Here is a 17,596-nt window from a genome sequence, read left to right as displayed (position 1 = left end):
TTACATCCTCCCTCAGATCCCTCACATCCTCCCTCAGATCCCTTTACATCCTCCCTCAGATCCCTTTACATCCTCCCTCAGATCCCTTTACATCCTCCCTCAGATCCCTCACATCCTCCCTCAGATCCCTCACAGCCTCCCTCAGCTTCCTCACATCCTCCCTCAGATCCCTTTACATCCTCCCTCAGATCCCTTACATCCTCCCTCAGATCCCTTTACATCCTCCCTCAGATCCCTCACATCCTCCCTCAGATCCCTCACATCCTCCCTCAGATCCCTTTACATCCTCCCTCAGATCCCTCACATCCTCCCTCAGATCCCTCACATCCTCCCTCAGATCCCTCACAGCCTCCCTCAGCTTCCTCACATCCTCCCTCAGATCCCTTTACATCCTCCCTCAGATCCCTTACATCCTCCCTCAGATCCCTTTACATCCTCCCTCAGATCCCTCACATCCTCCCTCAGATCCCTCACATCCTCCCTCAGATCCCTTTACATCCTCCCTCAGATCCCTCACATCCTCCCTCAGATCCCTTTACATCCTCCCTCAGATCCATCACATCCTCCCTCAGATCCCTAACATCCTCCCTCAGATCCCTTTACATCCTCCCTCAGATCCCTAATATACACCCCCAGATCCATCACATCCTCCCTCAGATTTCTCACATCCTCCCTCAGATCCCTTACATCCTCCCTCAGATCCCTCACAGCCTCCCTCAGCTTCCTCACATCCTCCCTCAGATCCCTTTACATCCTCCCTCAGATCCCTCACATCCTCCCTCAGATCCCTCACATCCTCCCTCAGATCCCTCACATCCTCCCTCAGATCCCTTATATTCCCCCACAGATTTGTCATACAGATCCTAAAGATTCACCTGGAGATCTCTTAAATCCACCGACAAATCCCTTATACCCGCCCACAGATTCCTTATATTCACCTGCAGATCCGTCATATGTTTTGATTCCTGAAATTAGATTTTTTTTTCATTAAAGAATGTGGTCATTGTGACTAAAACATACACGTGTTACAAACTCATCCTTTCCTGTAACTACACTTCATTCTTTATCTTTTCATTTAAAACTTTATAACTTACATGTGATTATCTTAATGGTTATGACTTATGATCGTGTATCAATGTTTTTAAATTTCGCTTTTGTAGACTTTATAAGGATAAAACACATTAACTAAAATTGTACCATACTAACGTGTGCTTCCACTGTAGCTTTAAATACTTTTATAATGCTACAGTAATACAGGTAAAGAATTGCAGAAGAATGAAATGCTCATGTTTGCAGTGTGGACGTACGTCTTATATTCACTTGCGCAGAATTGATCAATAACACATCCTCCTGCTAGTTTGCTAATTCAGGGTGATAAATACAGTACCATAAGTAAAATGTGTGCTGGAGATGGTTATATAGTATGAAAAGGAGGATTTCATGCAGTGTCTATCAAAAGTTAGAGTCTTTCAGGGTTAGCATGAAGAAAAGCTTTAAACACTCTGTGTCAGCATCTTGGAAAATGCTAGTGACTGTGCTACTGTTTTTCCCCACCTGATGCCGCCAGTGGCCACATACTCCCTACCCCCAATCCACTACACCAGGGGTTTTCAACCGGTGGTCCGCGGTGGGATTGCATGTGGTCCGTGACAGCCTACATAATTTAACTATTAAAATCCCTTTTTTTCCATAATTTATTTTTCCAAACATTTTCAGAATATTTGCACATTAGTGGGAAAACTGAATTTAATGAAAATATCTAAAATATTCAAACAAGTACAGGGCAAGGCTGGAACCAGAGAATGATATGAGGCTGTCACTATGTACCACTATATCACCACGAATAGACAGACTGTGTGGAAGTTACCACGCCCAGAAACAGGTAAGGAGTACCCCCCCCCCCACACACACACACAATAGTGGGCTGCGGATTACTTGTTAGTCAGAATGGTGGTCACTGGCACAGAACCAGTTGAAAACCCCTGCACTACACCTTATGCCTTGCTTAGGGTTTTAACCGGTGTCTCGTTAAGCACCATGTGTTTAGGGCCAGGTCCACACCAATACGTCTTTGTTTAAAGCCGGAAATGATGTAAGCGTTTTCAGACATTCCAGTGTGGATGAACAAATTTTGGGAAACCATTATAAACGAACGTGTAGAAAGTTTTTTTGTCGAAAATGGCATTTTATTCGAATGAATGAAAACATACAGTAGCCTACGTTCCCCCTTTTGTGTCTGTTCTTGTTGGCGGGTTGATGTCATTTAACTTCGCATGATGTTCTGAGATGTGTTCTGATGTGTTATGTTTTTGTTTTCGGAAGATTGTAACAACGTACATTTGGATGTTTGGACATCTAGGGTATGTTCCTTGGAGGAACTCCTCTGTGTAGAAGAAGCTAGACCTAATCTCAATTAATCCACTCGTTGTTTCTACATCAAGAGGCACTCAGCAAAAGTCTAAACCGTTCAGATCACCTGAAACTAAGTTATGGTTGTAAGATTGTATGTTAGTAAGTTACATTCTTTCAGGAATCAAACCATTCATGAGTCGATGTTTAGATTTTTTTTTTACTTATTTTGTGCCCCCAGGTTACAATGATGTAATATTAAAACCATGCGGTTTATTTTACTGAACGTAAACTGAGTTGAACCTATAAATCACATCCAATTTCATTCAACCAAACAATTTATTGACAATTTAACATGAACTAAAAGCGGATTACAGAAATAATAAATAACAAAACAATTATTTACAGCATTTGGCAGAAACGCTCATCCAGAGGGGGTTACATTGATCTAATTCATACAATTAAGCAGGTTGAGGGCCTTGTTCAGGGGCCCAGGAGTGGCACCTTGATGTGGCTGAGATTTGAACATGACCTTCAGATCCAAAGTCCAATACCTTAACCAATAAGCTACCACACTTCCTCCTGGACCAAGTTCTAATTTATAAAAGGCGATTCATACATAATAATGCTAAACAAATAATGTCACACACACACACACACACACACACACACACACACACACACACACACACACACACACACACACACACACACACACACACAGTGGAGGAAGTCTACGCATTACACATTGTACTGTACTAATAAGTTACAAGAAATTGAATGAGAAATAAATACATGATTTATACCCAGATTTGAATACAGACTTCCCTTTGAACAGATTTTAATGGACAGTTATAGGAAACATCTCAACACCTTCTGACCAATGGTATTTGAGAACCAAACAGCACTGTGATGTAATAAGTGCTACATAGCGCAAATAAAACATGATTAGCAATATGACATACGCTAACTAGCCACATTCATTGAGTTTAACAGTAGCGTAGTCACACGAGGTCTCGTTTTTGGAAATGCCCACAACACTGGATCTGGTGTCAAAGCTCACGGCTGTGTACATTATACTTTCACCTGAGGTCTGAGCAGCATTAACTGATGGAACAGAGGTTAACTGAGCAGTAGAGTGAACATCCTGATGTCCTGGGCGTTTTACTTGAGCGTAAACGGGTGTTGAAAAATCGGAGGAAACTTTGGGTACGCCAATGTTTGAGTAAATAGGTTGAGGAACATCAGAGGGGTTTGTGGATTCATCAGTGAAATAAAGTGAATTGGAAAGATGTCCTTGGTATGAAGTTGGAGCCTGAGAGAGGAAAAAAGAGGATGTGATGACTGTGTTTGATGTACCACAAGTACACAATGAAATGTTCGAATGAACCGTGTAACAGCTCATGAAGAGTTTTGTCATCATTTTTTACCAACTGAATAAATCGATATAAAGTGGAAGCAAATTCAGATGACAGGAAATGACAATGATTGCTATTAATAGGATTTATTCAAGGAAGGAGTAGCATTTATACAATACATTAGATGTGACATTGTTGTTTTGTTTGTTTGCTTTGGTTGAAATCTTTCAGCTCTATGAAGGGTCAGTTTACTGAGCATCAGATGACCAGATTTAGGAAAAAAAAACTTACCACACAATTGTTTGAGGAGTTTTTGCTTTGTGGAGATTGAGCTGGAGAGGAGAGGAAAATACATACACACACACACACACACACACACACTATTATACAAGTGATGTATTTAAAAGTCATTTGTAAATGTTATATACTTCATTCATATTCGTTTCTATCCAATATCATTACTGTCAGCGTTATTCCCAGTGAAGAGTCACGAATTTACAAATGAAAACGAAACACATTTGGATAAAGGTTTCACTATGAAACTAGCAGGTGTGTCATGTAGAAAGTGGAAGCGAAAAAGATAGCTTCTGAATGCAAGGTCATAAGTTCAAATCTCGCTCTGTTACATATGAGAAACTCTTACAAGCGATTCCTCTCTCTGACAGGAAACCACCACTAATTTCACTTTTTACACAAGTTTCCTGATTAGCATTTTCACCAGCTAGCAAGCTGATTGTCTGGTTTAAAATAGAAACGTTTTCTTTTCGAAATTTCGCAGCCTCATTTCTGTTTCCTTTGAATAATGTGTTAGCCGAGCAACTGGGTGAGATTATTTTACTTGTTAACTATGTTAGGTACACTATATTGCCAAAAGTATTGGGTCACCTGCTCATCCCCTCAAGTTTGGGATGTGATTTTTGTGCATCACACTCCACATTAATCCCAATTTGCTCTTATAATTCCCTCCACTCTTCTGGGAAGATGTTCCACTAGATTTTGGAGGTATTTATGGATATTTGTGTTCGTCAGCCACAAGTATGTTATGAGAGGGAGGTACTGATGTAGGTGAGGAGACCTGGGGTGCAGTCAGCGTTCACATTCATCCCAAAGGAGTTCAGTAGGGATGAGATCAGAGCTCTATAGCAGGAGATCTTCCTCTCCAAAGCATGTAAACCAGATAGTCAAGGAGCTTACTTTGTGCACAGGGGCATCGCCATGCTGGAACAGGTTTGGGTTTCCAAGTTCAAGTGAATACAGTTTTTTATATAGCGTATTTATAAAATACTGTACAATTGAGTGCCTTCAGCTTTGTGGTAACAGTTTGGTAAAGAAGCACAAATAGCAGGAAAGGTCAGGTGACCCAATACTTTTGGAAATATAGTGTACCTTGTTTATTTCTCTTTAAAATTAATGAGATTACAAAGTCTTTTTAAAAAGTGGGAATCCTGAAAAATCGGTCATTTTGGTGAAATTATTTTAGAAACATTACAATTTTCACTAAAATGATACCATTCATATTTGCGGGTTTTCTCCGGTTTGTATAATCACATTTCTCCTGCTATATGCTCGCTATAAGATTGGGCAGGTGGTTATGTCACTGCTGAACATCATACAAGATTCGAACGTCTTTGTTTCTTTTTGAAATAAACACTTAATATGGATTAGAGCTAAAACAGTACATGTTGTTCAGTCAGTAAACAGCTGAAAACCTCAATCTTGATGAATCTGGAATGAATGAATATCTGATGTTTACAGTAGATGAGGATGGAGTCAGGATCCTCTCAAAGTTTTATCCTCATGAAGTTTAATTGAGTATTTATTTATTTAATTTGAATAAAACCAAAAGTCACATTGCCTGGTCCCGTTAAGCGTAACTGCACTAATGCTGACTGTTACAGGCAGTGAAGTAACTTTGTATGATACACCAAATAATTCTGGATTTTCAACATGCTGTTACTTCCTGTTTCTGTTGCCTCCTTAAGTGTTCCACATTCAAATGTGCAGTTTTTGTAAGGTCTTTTTTCCATTACACACAATCGCCTGAATCAAACTCAATAATGTGTTTGTGGTACCTTTGGTCTTCTTTTTCCTCTGAATCACCACTGCAGATAAAAGCGCAATGAGAAGCAGCACTAGAACCCCACCCACGGAAATGATGATGATGGTGGATTTTTGTAAGAAAGGTTCTGAAATAGAAACATGATTATAATATCAAATTCACCACCACACTTCATCTGAACAATTAAACACAATGCAGATTTTGCTGTATATACAATCTACTGTATGTTTTGCCTGGGAGGAAAGTGAAATAGACATGTTTAGAATGTTGATGACTGTGTTGAACTGGAATATTTTGCTGTAGTCATACATTTTATGGCTAAAGGAAACAAAATAAAATTAGCTGGACATCCAAAGCTGACAATAATAATGTGAGTCTCTGGTCAAAAAATGACAAATGTGTGAAAGGACACAAAGAGAACAAGGAGCCAGAACTTTCACACAGTTTAAAAAAAAAACTCTTACAAATTGCTTTCATTTTCTCACATTTCCTTCATTTTGCAGAACAGACGCCACTTTTGCAGAACAGCTCAGACTGCACCTCATGGCTTTCCTCAGTCTCTTTTAAACACAAAAGAAACGCTGTATCCCAGAACATTTGATGTCCCGGTTCCTGCAGATGAACTGGTTCAAAGTCGATTCTCATCAAGAACCAAACTGATGTGGAGAACATCAGAGATTCATTCGAACATACTGATCTGTAAACAGCATATGTGTAAAAGCACCATGGGCTGATGGTCCATGTAGATATGGAGAACTCACACATGCTCAGAACAACTCCACTGAAATGAAGACAATACAATATGAAGAGCAATATTCTGCTTTCAATAGGTTGCTTCCAGTAATGCAGCTGTTCTGGGGTTGCAGTTTGCATTACAGTCTGTTGATGGAATGATGCAACGGGTAACAAAAAATAAAAGAAACATCCCCCACTAAAAGATTAGAGTTCAGGAAACTTCCTGTGTCTCACTAAACCATGGGTTAGAGCGAAGTGGTTAACACTTACACAACCTTATCTGATGATAGCTGAATTGTGACAGTGCAGTGTGTGTGTGTGTGTGTGTGTGTGTGTGTGTGTGTGTGTGTGTGTGTGTGTGTGTGTGTGTGTTCCTTTTCTTATTTACAAGAATCTTCTAATGGAATAAAGGCCCAAAGAATGTAATATTTTACTTACGGTCAGATGAAGGTTCATTATTTTGACCTAAATAAAAGATACACAATGAATCACGCGTTGAAATGTGAGGAAGAAGAACAGGCTCAGGGGCAAAACGTTCATACCTGTTGATGAGAATGTGCTCTGAGTAGATTTGTGCACTGATACAGTCATGGAGTGGGTTGAAGCGGCGTGTGTGTTCGGTGAGACGGTACTTGCTGGATTATCTGCAGGGGATGGAAACCAGATCAGGCTTTGGAGTAATGATCCACACAATGAGCCTCATTTAGCAAAGTGTTCATGGTAACTGAAATACATATTTCTGACGTTGTCTAATGCTATCTTGGCATTTTTTCCACAGGACAGCTGAGGTATGTGTATAAAAACCTAATATATAACATAAAATCACAGTCACAGTTGAGTTACATGTACATGTACGTACATCCTACATGTAGTTGTGGATTTGGTACCACAGTGTTCTTCCAGTCCTCATGACAGCTTCCACATGAACAATTTTTCATCTAAACGATGCTCTGCTTTAGATTTTAGTGCCAAAGTGAGAGCTTTCAAAATCTCAAAACAATAATGCGATTCAGCCATCGCATGTCAGCTTCTACAGCCTCATAGTCAGGCCCGCTGGAAGTAATTTTGAACAGCGGGTGCTGTGATTTATTTTATTTTTTATTTTTTGGGACAAAAAACCTATGAGCCTATGGGCCTATTTAGAATACATTTTAAAAATAAATACATAGGGCTGTGACGATGGCAGTTTTTTTACCACCGCGGTGGTAGTGGACCAAATACCGGCGGTGTTGCAGTGAAAAAACAACACACTAAAGCCTGTAAAGCATTGAAATAAATATCAGTAACTACTGGTAACTTACATAATATAATAAAGTTGAATCGATTTAAAAAAAATAAAATAAAACAGTTTTATATTTCCACACAAAGACGCGTTATAGCCTCCCGCTCTGCGCTTTGAGAGGGATGTGGAACACGAGCAGGAAAGAGACCACTGATCTCTTTTTCTGATATCTTCATGTTGTTGTAAAAGGTATGAAGAGCTAATTTGATCTTCCACAAGGGCAAGGCATTTAGGCTATGTGTGCGCGCTGCCAGAGAAAGCCAAACTAAAATCACCCGCGCGTGTGAAACGCATTTTACACATGAACTTGACGCGCATTACCAATTATCATATGTCTAATTAATAACAAGCACAAACTGTAGACTATCTGTACAGCGTTTTTTTCTACTTTACCACAGTAAAGAATATGAAAATAATCGACCTAAAAGCGAACAAAGGAAGAAACGTTTAATCCCCTTTGGAAATGGGTGAAGACGCGAGTGAAGATATGGGAAAAGAAAAAAGAGATTCCATGCAGGGATGAGACACTATTTTTGAATATTCGATTAGTTGATTTAATTCTAGAATATCTAATGTTTTGCGATCATTCTCTAAAATAAAATGTCCATGATCTGGTGCTGTAACCAGAGGGTGACGCTGCCAATAACACACAGAACAGCTGTCACAAAGAACCGGCAAAAGTAATGATTATGGATCTGTCAAATATAGCAAGGAGACATTTGAATTGTTTATTAATAAAGTGGGTTTTTTTGTGTGTCAGTGTCGGGCTGCAAAGATGAAGCTGACGATGCTCACTCGTCATCTTTGCAGTGACGCGCCTATTGAGAGAAATGCACACCTAATACGGAATACATAATAAACATATGCTAGTCGGTTTATTTTCGTTTTGAATTGTTTTGTTTAAAAGTAGACAATTCAAGCTTTCTATATAGAAAAACTAATGGAATATTTTTATCATTTCCTAAAATATTCATAAGGAATTTATAAATTGTGCAAAATATTTTTAATAGGCCTACATTTAAAAAAAATCTTTCTCTTTCTTTTTTCACCCCCAGCACCCCCACTTCCTGCGGCCATGCTCATAGTATATGTGCTTATTCTTATAGTACACCATTTCTTTCTCGTGAATAAACGGCTAATAATATTTCTTTTAATTTACGCTTGGATTTTTATAATGAAGTTGGGGCGATTGATTGCATGAAGGAGTGACATGAAGGATTAAATGGTTTACAACTCAAAATTTGTTCTTTGCATGATAAATATGATCCATTGTAGATTGTTCATGGGGTTTTTGATAATATGTTAATAGTTAGTGAATTATTGTGGCAGATTATTTTCGTCTCCTCTGTGTAACACTCACCCATAATCATCAGTTGAATCTCTGTGTATTTATCAATCCCTGTCTGCTCGATCCCACACCAGTAAGTGTTTGCATCCTCTGCTCTCAGATCAGTGATGGTGACGGTGAAGATTTTGGCTGTTGTGTTGTCATACAGAGAGAATCTGGTGTTTTCAGCAGGAGATCCAGAACGAATAGGAACATCTCTGTATGCAGGCCAATGGGGACATTTACCTCTGCAGAGATACTTGTTGTTTTCTTCATATCCAGATTCATAGGGACATTTAATCTGAACTGATCTTCCTCTGTATCCAGTTACTGTAGTTACAGCATCAGATCCATCTGGAAAGAAAATAACTGAATTATGCACAACAAAATGAGCTAAATACCACATGTTTATAGTAAATAGGATTTATATCTGCATCTTTAAAATTTAGGTGACAAGTGAATCAGAATTCTTCAGAATTACACCTGGCCCTTACAGTATATGTCTTGTACACTCAGTTCTGCAGGTTATACTAAACAAGCAGAAAACATGCAGGTGTATGATTCAGTTTCAGATTCAGTTTTATTATTCATCTCTTGTGTACAATATTTTATTGTACATATGGTGTTATCTTTCTCTCTTTTTTTTAACCGGCATACCAGGAGCATACAAAGATGTAATTTAATAATATGTAGAGTAAGATTATTTTAACCCTTATGTTATGTTGTGGGTGAAATTGAGCTATTTTAAAGTAAAAAGTAAAAAAATACAAAATACAAATGAATGTATTTTTTCAGTATGAAATTTCTTCTGCTTGGCTTAATTAGTGTAATCAACATATACAATTTAAATAGTTCACTTTACATATTTAAACCTCCATGTTTACATTATGTAGATAAAGTTCGGGTCAATTTGAACCGGCAGTCAAAGTGGAAGCTTAAAGGGGTCGGACGTGTCACAGACTATTTGTTGTGAAAGACCTGAGGCTCAGGAACTCGTTTTTAATCATGATAGTGAAATACAGGAAGATGTGCCTGAAACTGTAGACCATCTTGATGTAAATTCTGAATTTGATTCTGATTATTAACCAAATGAGGAAACTGCTATTTAAGTTCCTGAAAGCATGACATTTACATCAACAAATTGTAAAATACAGTGTTTATTCCAAATATGCATCAGGCAAAACTGTCTGCAGAAAACCTAATAAAGATGGTGCCAGGGGCCACTAGAATGGCAGTGACTCGTGTGACAGAACTCTAGATAAGAACTCTTCAGCCTGTCTGGGGTCTATAAATTAAGCATAAATCAACAGCCAGTCTGAGCGATGCTGAGACAGGCAGGGCTTTATTCCGTGCCACAATGTCGCTGGATACCTGGCATATTTCCTCCAGAGTAATCCAATCAATGGCTGTCAGACGGGAGACAGACAAGCTGACAGCTATTAGCACAGTGTAGGACAACTTGCACTACTCTACAACCCCATACCCTCATGTCACAGTGGGTGAAAGTCTAGTGGCATTCAGGGGTTTCTGCCCATTTAGGCAATATATGCCTTCCGTACCATGGCATAACAATCTGGCAGCATGTGATGCAAACACCAGCTATGCATTAAACATGCAGGATTAGACTGGAAAGCTGGTTGGAGGAACCCCAGAGAGGAATCAGGGGTACAACATAACATGTGACAATTTTTTCACAAGCTATAAATTTGATCATTAGTCAACTCACTCATCCCTGCATAGAATCTCTTCATCATAACTCACTCAAATCCTTACACCCATTTTTCCTGCTTCTAACATCAACTTTGAGGACGCAATGTTCACTTGCTGCCTAATAAATAATTCCACACACTAACAGATGATGACTGTCCACGAACAGTCCACTGCAAATGATCCAAAACGCAGCTGCTCGACTTGTGTTCAATCAGCCCGTTTTCCCACACCACCCCACTGCTGCGCTCCCTTTACTGGCTTCCAGTAGCTGCACGTATCAGATTCAAAACACTGATGCTTGCCTACAAGGCCAAAAATGGACCAGCACCATCTTACCTCAGTGACCTCATCACATCTTGAACTGCACCATGCTGTCTGAGATCCTCCAGCACTGCTCGACTGGTACCACCTTCTCTCAGAATGAGAGGTAAGTACACTTCAAGGCTCTTCTCTGTTCTGGCACCGAGGTGGTGGAATTAACTTCCCCTAGATGTCCGTACAGCAGAGTCCCTGATTATCTTCAAGTGACGACTGAAGATCTACCTCTTCCTTAAAAACCTAAATTAGCACTTTCCAAGTTTGTAGAATTCGAGTTATATTTATATTAGGTTTGTAATCTTGCGTTCCAGTGTAGATTTATTCATTACTAGAGATTTAAAGCACTTTTGTACGTTGCTCTGGATAAGGGCGTCTGCTAAATGCCGCAAACGTAAATGTAAATGACAAAGAGATCATCAGTGTTCTTCACTTCACCCTTTAGAATGTTATAATGTCATGCCTGATTGTTGTATATGTGACAAATGAAGGCTCTTCATCTCATCCCAAAAACAATGTAAAAGACCTGAAACTAAGCCGAGGTCTTTTTCTTAGCCATTAAACAGGAAAACCAGTATTTCACATGTACAGCATTTCTGATGTTCAGACTTTATTCACTCCACAGACGCCATTACATCTCTGTCTATGCCAGCGGTGTCCAATCTTTTCCACAAAGGCGGTGTGGGTGCAGGTTTCCATTTCAACCAAGCAAGAGCAACACCAAATTCTACCTGTTTAAATCGGATGATTTTTATTTGAAATGACTATCAGGTGTTCCCTTGATTGGTTGGAATGAAAACCTGCACCCACACCGGGCCTTTATGGAAAAGCTTGGACACCACTGGTCTACGCAGTAAATCTTACAATACAAGTGACTCTGTACACACTAGACAGGTTAAACTAGCCCAATCTGGCAACCCCGTTATTAAACTCTCATCCACCAAGCATAAGGCAGCATGAGCATCATGTAGGCCTCTACAAGTGTCCCACCACAAGGTCCAATATGAACTCGATAAATGGAGATATGGAGATAAATAAGTGCACTACAACATATTTGTGAAAGGTGAATTAATTGCAGTACGTCTGTTAAACAGTGGTGTTTATCATTTTCAAGTGGTAACTGGTATTTAAAAGAAATTCTGAATTGGACACATTTCGAAAATTCCACTTCCAGGTTCACTTTTCATGTTTTTTTTGCATTTGGTGGATGTCTTTCCCAAAATAAAGATTTCTCTGAGTTTTGCACATTAGTGTCCTTCCTCTCGTCTCCAACTTCTTACCCTCATTTGTCACCCTGGTACAAAGTTGTGTTACTCCATGAGGTTGTGAAAGACCTTACTTACAAAGAACATTTAATCATTTAAACAGTGTCTGTTTTTCAAAACTGTGGTCAGATGGAATCAGAGACCTTTTTTCCTTTAAAAACATATGAGAGATTCACATCTTTCGGCCTCATCCGTTAGGGGGCGCCATAGCGGATCATCCGCATGTTTGATTTGGCACATGTTTTTACACTGGATGCCCTTCCTAACGCAACCCTCCCCATGTATCTGGGCTTGGGACCGGCACTAAGAGTGGCTGGGGTCGGTTTCCTGACCGGGGATCGAACGCCGCATCCTAACCACTAGACCACCAGGGACCCTAAAAACATATGAGAGATTACAGGCCACAAATCTGAACTTCCAGAACTTGTTTCATCGCAGTGATTTTAATAATCAGAGAAATGTACAGTAAAATCCTCGTCCTAACAGATACACAGTCTTTAGAGTTCATTATTTTTTTCTAAATGTGGACAAAGTATTTGGAATCATAACCTTTTGTTATTAACTGTTGTTCAGATGGGTCACAGATTCACAGAGAATCATTTAAATGTCAAAGTGTAGATTCCTGACTGTAGGTCACGTGTCTAATCTGAGCAGTTTGCTGACTGTCAATCAATCCAGTGTTTTAATACGAGACTGAAACAGAAAATGATTTATGAATGATTATAAATAATGACTTACTGATAATCAGGCAGAAGGTGAGGAGGATCTTCATGACCTTCAAGACTCAGAAGCTCCACTTTAAAGAATAGTATAAAAGAATCTTGTTGGACAGCCTGCACTTCCTCACCGTCTCTGTCTGTGTGGTGTCTGTGTGAGTGGGTTGAAATTGACGTCCACTTCCACTTTTGGTGAAAGAAAAAAAATACTTGCAAACTCCTCAGGAAGTGCATTTGTGAAATGTTGTATGTGAAGGTTATGAAGAAATCTTTATTTTTGTGAAAACTTTTAAACGTCTTTTTTTTTTGTGAATGTGTAAAACATTATCTTGTTTAAAAATGTTTTAATATTAGTTTTATTATATTATTTATAATATTATATTCTACATTTAAATGTATTTTTGTGTTTTTCACCCTGCAACTGTCTCATCAGTGTGTAAAGGTCTGAGATTGAGGCCTCTACTGCCCTCTACAGTACAAAGTGTATAACAGGAATAAATCCAACAACATACTCTTATAAGAACAAAGTATTGAGACATTTGATCTTCTCCAAACTGTTTCCACACACCTGGAGGCACACAATTGTACAGGACGTCTTTTATATATTAAAACTTTGTTCAGTTGAACTTAGAAATCCAACCCTATTCCAGCATGGCGATGCCCCTGTGCACAAAGTGAGCTTCATGAAGATCTGCTTTACATGGCTTGGAGAGAAAAATCTTGACTGTTATAAATGCTATATGTGCTATAGATCTTTGACCTCAACCCTACTGAACACCTTTGGATTTAACTGAAATGCTGACTGCACCCCAGGCCTCCTCACCTCACCTACATCAGTGCCTGACTTTACTAACAACCTTGTGGCTGATGAATACAAATAACCACAAAAACACTCCAAAATCTTGTGGTAAAGAGTGAGAGTGTGATGCTCAGAAAGCACATACCGTACTTATGACCAGGTGTGCACAAACATTTGCCAACATAATGTAGGAAATAATCCGAGAAGGAAAATAAGAGTCATTGGACCTGATGGTGCTGCTCTTAAAAAAAACCCACCAAGTTCTGTAATCATTGACACGTTTCTGGTTGTGTGAAGTCGTGTCTTTCTTTCACACATTGATTGTTGGAGTACTGACAGTGTAATGATTCATTATGAGTTTTTTTGGTCCCATGTAGATGATAATGTGACTGTATTCTAATTAATGTCTACACAGTGTATAAGTTACACAGCAGTCAAAAGTGAAGCTGAAATGTCTCTGAGGCCCTCTAGTGGCCGTCAGTAGGATAATCTTCAACCCCACAAATTCCCAAATTATATATATTTTTTTTGGAAAAGTCTTCTTATTTTTTACAAGTTTAGCTGAATTTTATGTTTCCCCCAAAACTATTTTTTATGATCTTTTAGTTTTATGTGTCAGTGGGCGATAAATAAAAAGGGCATGGTTGATGAGGTGATTAGTTTTGGACGAGACAATCGAGTCTCATGAGCACAAGTGTGCTGGGAATTTAATGAGGAGTCATAACATCTTTTCCAAAAACAAGGTTTTATTAGCTTAGAGAGACCAGACCTACACAAAACTGAATCTGAGTCTCTTTACTTCTCTTCTTAAGCAGATTATAGTGTATACTGAAACTCTGCATAAACAGGAAAAACACAGAGACAAAATGAAGGTCAAATGAAGTTCAAATTCAGCTTTTCATGCAAAGGGTCTTTTATTGCAACTTATTTAAAATTTTATTTTGTATTTTTTTACTTTGTTTTTCTTTCTGTTTACTATAAAAAACTAACTGAGTGATTGGATTGTGTGATGATGGCGTGCAACTATTATCACCCCAAATTTCATTATTTCTATGTAACAGCATGAGCCAGATGTTGTGTTCCTCTCATAACAGCTATTTGTCAACTATTTTTCCACTTTTAGCAACATGATGTACTCTAACTAGCATCATTCAGTGATGGTAACAGAAGCATAATCACATGAGATGTTCTGGTTTTTGGAGATCAGTGTTGGAGCTGCACCATTCAAACTGCTGTCAAAACTCACTGTTGCGTATTTTACACTTTCACCTGATTTTATATCTGATGACTGAGCAGCACTGACTGATGAATCAGAGGGTAACTGAGCTGTGGAGTAGACGTCCTGATGTGCTGGGCGTTTTATTGCAGCATAAACAGGTGGTGAAGGATCAGAGGGAATTGTGGGTAATCCAGTGTTGGAGTAAATCTCAGACGGGGCTGAGGGAAGTTGTACAGCGGAGTAAAGACTGTTTGAAACCTCCTCATTTTCAGAAACGTGACATGGAACCTGATCAGAAGTAAAATAAGAAACTGTAATCAAATCATGTCCTAAAAACAGAAATGTAATTAATAATGAATGAGTTTCAGGGAAAACAGATGAAATTCTAAAGGCCATTTTCCATCCACAAGACGTTTCCTTCTACAGAACTGTCACTCAATGTGTGTTTGTTTTTTACACAATGCTGTGTAATCTCTAAAGATTGTTGTCTGTGAAAATCCCAGATCATCAGCCATTTGTGAAAAACCCAAACCTAATTCATCTGGTACCAACAATAATTCCACAGTTAAACCCACTGTGATCAAATTTGTTTCCACATTCTGATGTTTGATGTGAACTTTAGTTCTTCTGCTCAAATGCATAAATGTACAGGTGTACCTAATAAAGTGGACAGTGTGGGTGTGTTAATTAGAGGTAGCTTTGCCTCTAAAAGGGAGACAAATCTGTCTCTGAGTAATTAGTGCCATCTAACCTCACCTGAAGCCATTACTGTGTAAGAGTTGCTTGAAGGTTGTTAAACCAGTCAGTCTTGGGTTCATGCTATGTGGCTAAAAAATAGCTGAGATTAGTATTTTAATAACTAGAACATTCCCTGAGTCTTTCCTCTGTACTGGTGTACAAGCCATTGGATTATTTTTCCCAATATTTTGTTTCCTGGTTAGTTCCAGGTATCAATCCTAAATTTCTTGTTCCTGTTCTCACTTGCTTTGCTTCATTAGTTCATTTAGATTTGCTGTAATGTAAGAATTGGGCATCAGACGTCTTCAGTCTACAGTTCAGGCACTAATAACACTCTTCCTTTCTATTCTATTGTGTTGCTCACAGGTTTGCCCCACACTACTGTACACTGAGGCCTGAGTTCAAATCTAGCATGGACCGAGTCACCCAGTTTATATAGAAATGTAAACAGCAGATGAGCTAATGGTAATGTCTGGTTTAGTGCAGTACATCAGATGTGGCCGCAAACATTTATTTCTGTGGTTTTGTTGGAAGCAAAGACAGTTTTTGAGAAACAACTCACCATAAAGATGTCTGAGGAGCTGTGTGGAGACAGGGCTGAAAACGAGGCTAGGAGTTGGGAAAAGAACATTGTATGAACAACACATTATAACTTTTATAGTGTCGGGATTTCATTCAGCTAAATCCTGATGAAAAGAATCATCAGAATGGTGGGAAATGATTTTTTTGTCAGAAATCTATGCAGAAATTATTTAGTCTCTTTTAAAGGTCAAATGATGTACACATTCCCCAGGACATTACATTTCTACATAGTGTAATTTTATTTGAAATATAATACCAATCATTTTCTGCATTTTATTTATCATACTATCAATAACAAGTGAAAATGTGATTGATTGCTGTACCTTGTGTCATCGTCTTCTTTTTCCTCTGTACACTGAAAGTGAATAAGATGGCAATAAGAAGCAGCTCTAGGAGCACAGATACTGCAGTGATGAAAGCAGAAGTTGGAAATTCTGGAAGGAAAACATGATCATAATGAGAGTCACATTCAAACCATCTCTTAATTTCCCTGAAAAAAAGTGTGTGTGTGTGTGTGTGTGTGTGTGTGTGTGTGTGTGTGTGTGTGTGTGTGTGTGTGTGTGTGTGCGTGCGTGTGTGTTTGTGCAAGTGAAATTCTAGATGTTGTTGTTGTGGCCTTCAGACAGTGGATTGTGTTCATGTGTCTGTAAATAGACTACAGGCCTGAATGAGGAAACAGACCTCAATAAAGAGCTGAATTGTCTTTTTTATAACATGGTATTGCGTAAAGCTGCCAAAAAACATGTGATTTTCTCTTTTGATCGTCAGTTCGAATTTCTTGTCTATTAGAAGCTGAGCCACTAAAAATGTCTCCATGAGAGCAGATGATCAAAACCAGCATGTGTTGATTATGTTACTAAATTAAACCATAAATAAAACAAAGAATCCATGTAATTACCCAATATGCATAACCCAAGAAGTTACATTTTAATTAGTATTTTTAGACCAAACTGAGGTGGAAAACATTGGACTAAACCCTGAGTTATTGCCCATCCATCCATCCATCCATCTATTTATCTATCTAAAAATAGTTTGATTTTATGAGGCATGTTTTCAAACCAGACACAGAAACGTTCACACCTGCAGAGACAAACCACAGTAAAGGAAGTGCAAATGCACCCAATATAGATTTAAACTGAAAG

General features: G+C 38.7%; 2 protein-coding genes across 2 annotated transcripts in view; both read right to left on the bottom strand.

The window, feature by feature from the left end:
- Window positions 1-2,669: 2,669 nt before the first annotated feature.
- On the bottom strand, window positions 2,670-13,417 carry LOC310715904 (uncharacterized protein). Its single transcript, XM_083522618.1, has 7 exons — window positions 13,139-13,417; window positions 9,144-9,464; window positions 7,044-7,145; window positions 6,940-6,966; window positions 5,780-5,893; window positions 3,999-4,039; window positions 2,670-3,664 (listed from the first exon to the last, which is right to left on the bottom strand). The coding sequence occupies exons 1-7, from the start codon at window positions 13,170-13,172 to the stop codon at window positions 3,320-3,322; spliced, it is 984 nt and encodes a 327-aa protein (XP_083378744.1). The 5' UTR covers window positions 13,173-13,417; the 3' UTR covers window positions 2,670-3,319.
- A 1,226-nt stretch (window positions 13,418-14,643) lies between these two features.
- Window positions 14,644-17,596, bottom strand: part of LOC310715880 (uncharacterized protein) — a 184,087-nt gene continuing 181,134 nt past the window's right edge. Inside the window, exons 18-21 of the mRNA XM_083522577.1 lie at window positions 16,778-16,888; window positions 16,435-16,481; window positions 15,185-15,422; window positions 14,644-14,751 (exon numbers count right to left, since the gene is read on the bottom strand). Coding sequence (XP_083378703.1) covers window positions 14,732-14,751; window positions 15,185-15,422; window positions 16,435-16,481; window positions 16,778-16,888 — 416 coding nt within the window. The 3' untranslated portion in view covers window positions 14,644-14,731. The remainder of the gene's footprint in view (window positions 14,752-15,184; window positions 15,423-16,434; window positions 16,482-16,777; window positions 16,889-17,596) is intronic.

This window comes from Silurus aristotelis, assembly GCF_946808225.1.
Source record: "Silurus aristotelis genome assembly, chromosome: 20".
In the NCBI taxonomy this organism is placed as follows: domain Eukaryota; kingdom Metazoa; phylum Chordata; class Actinopteri; order Siluriformes; family Siluridae; genus Silurus; species Silurus aristotelis.
This window is presented reverse-complemented; position numbering and strand designations above follow the sequence as displayed.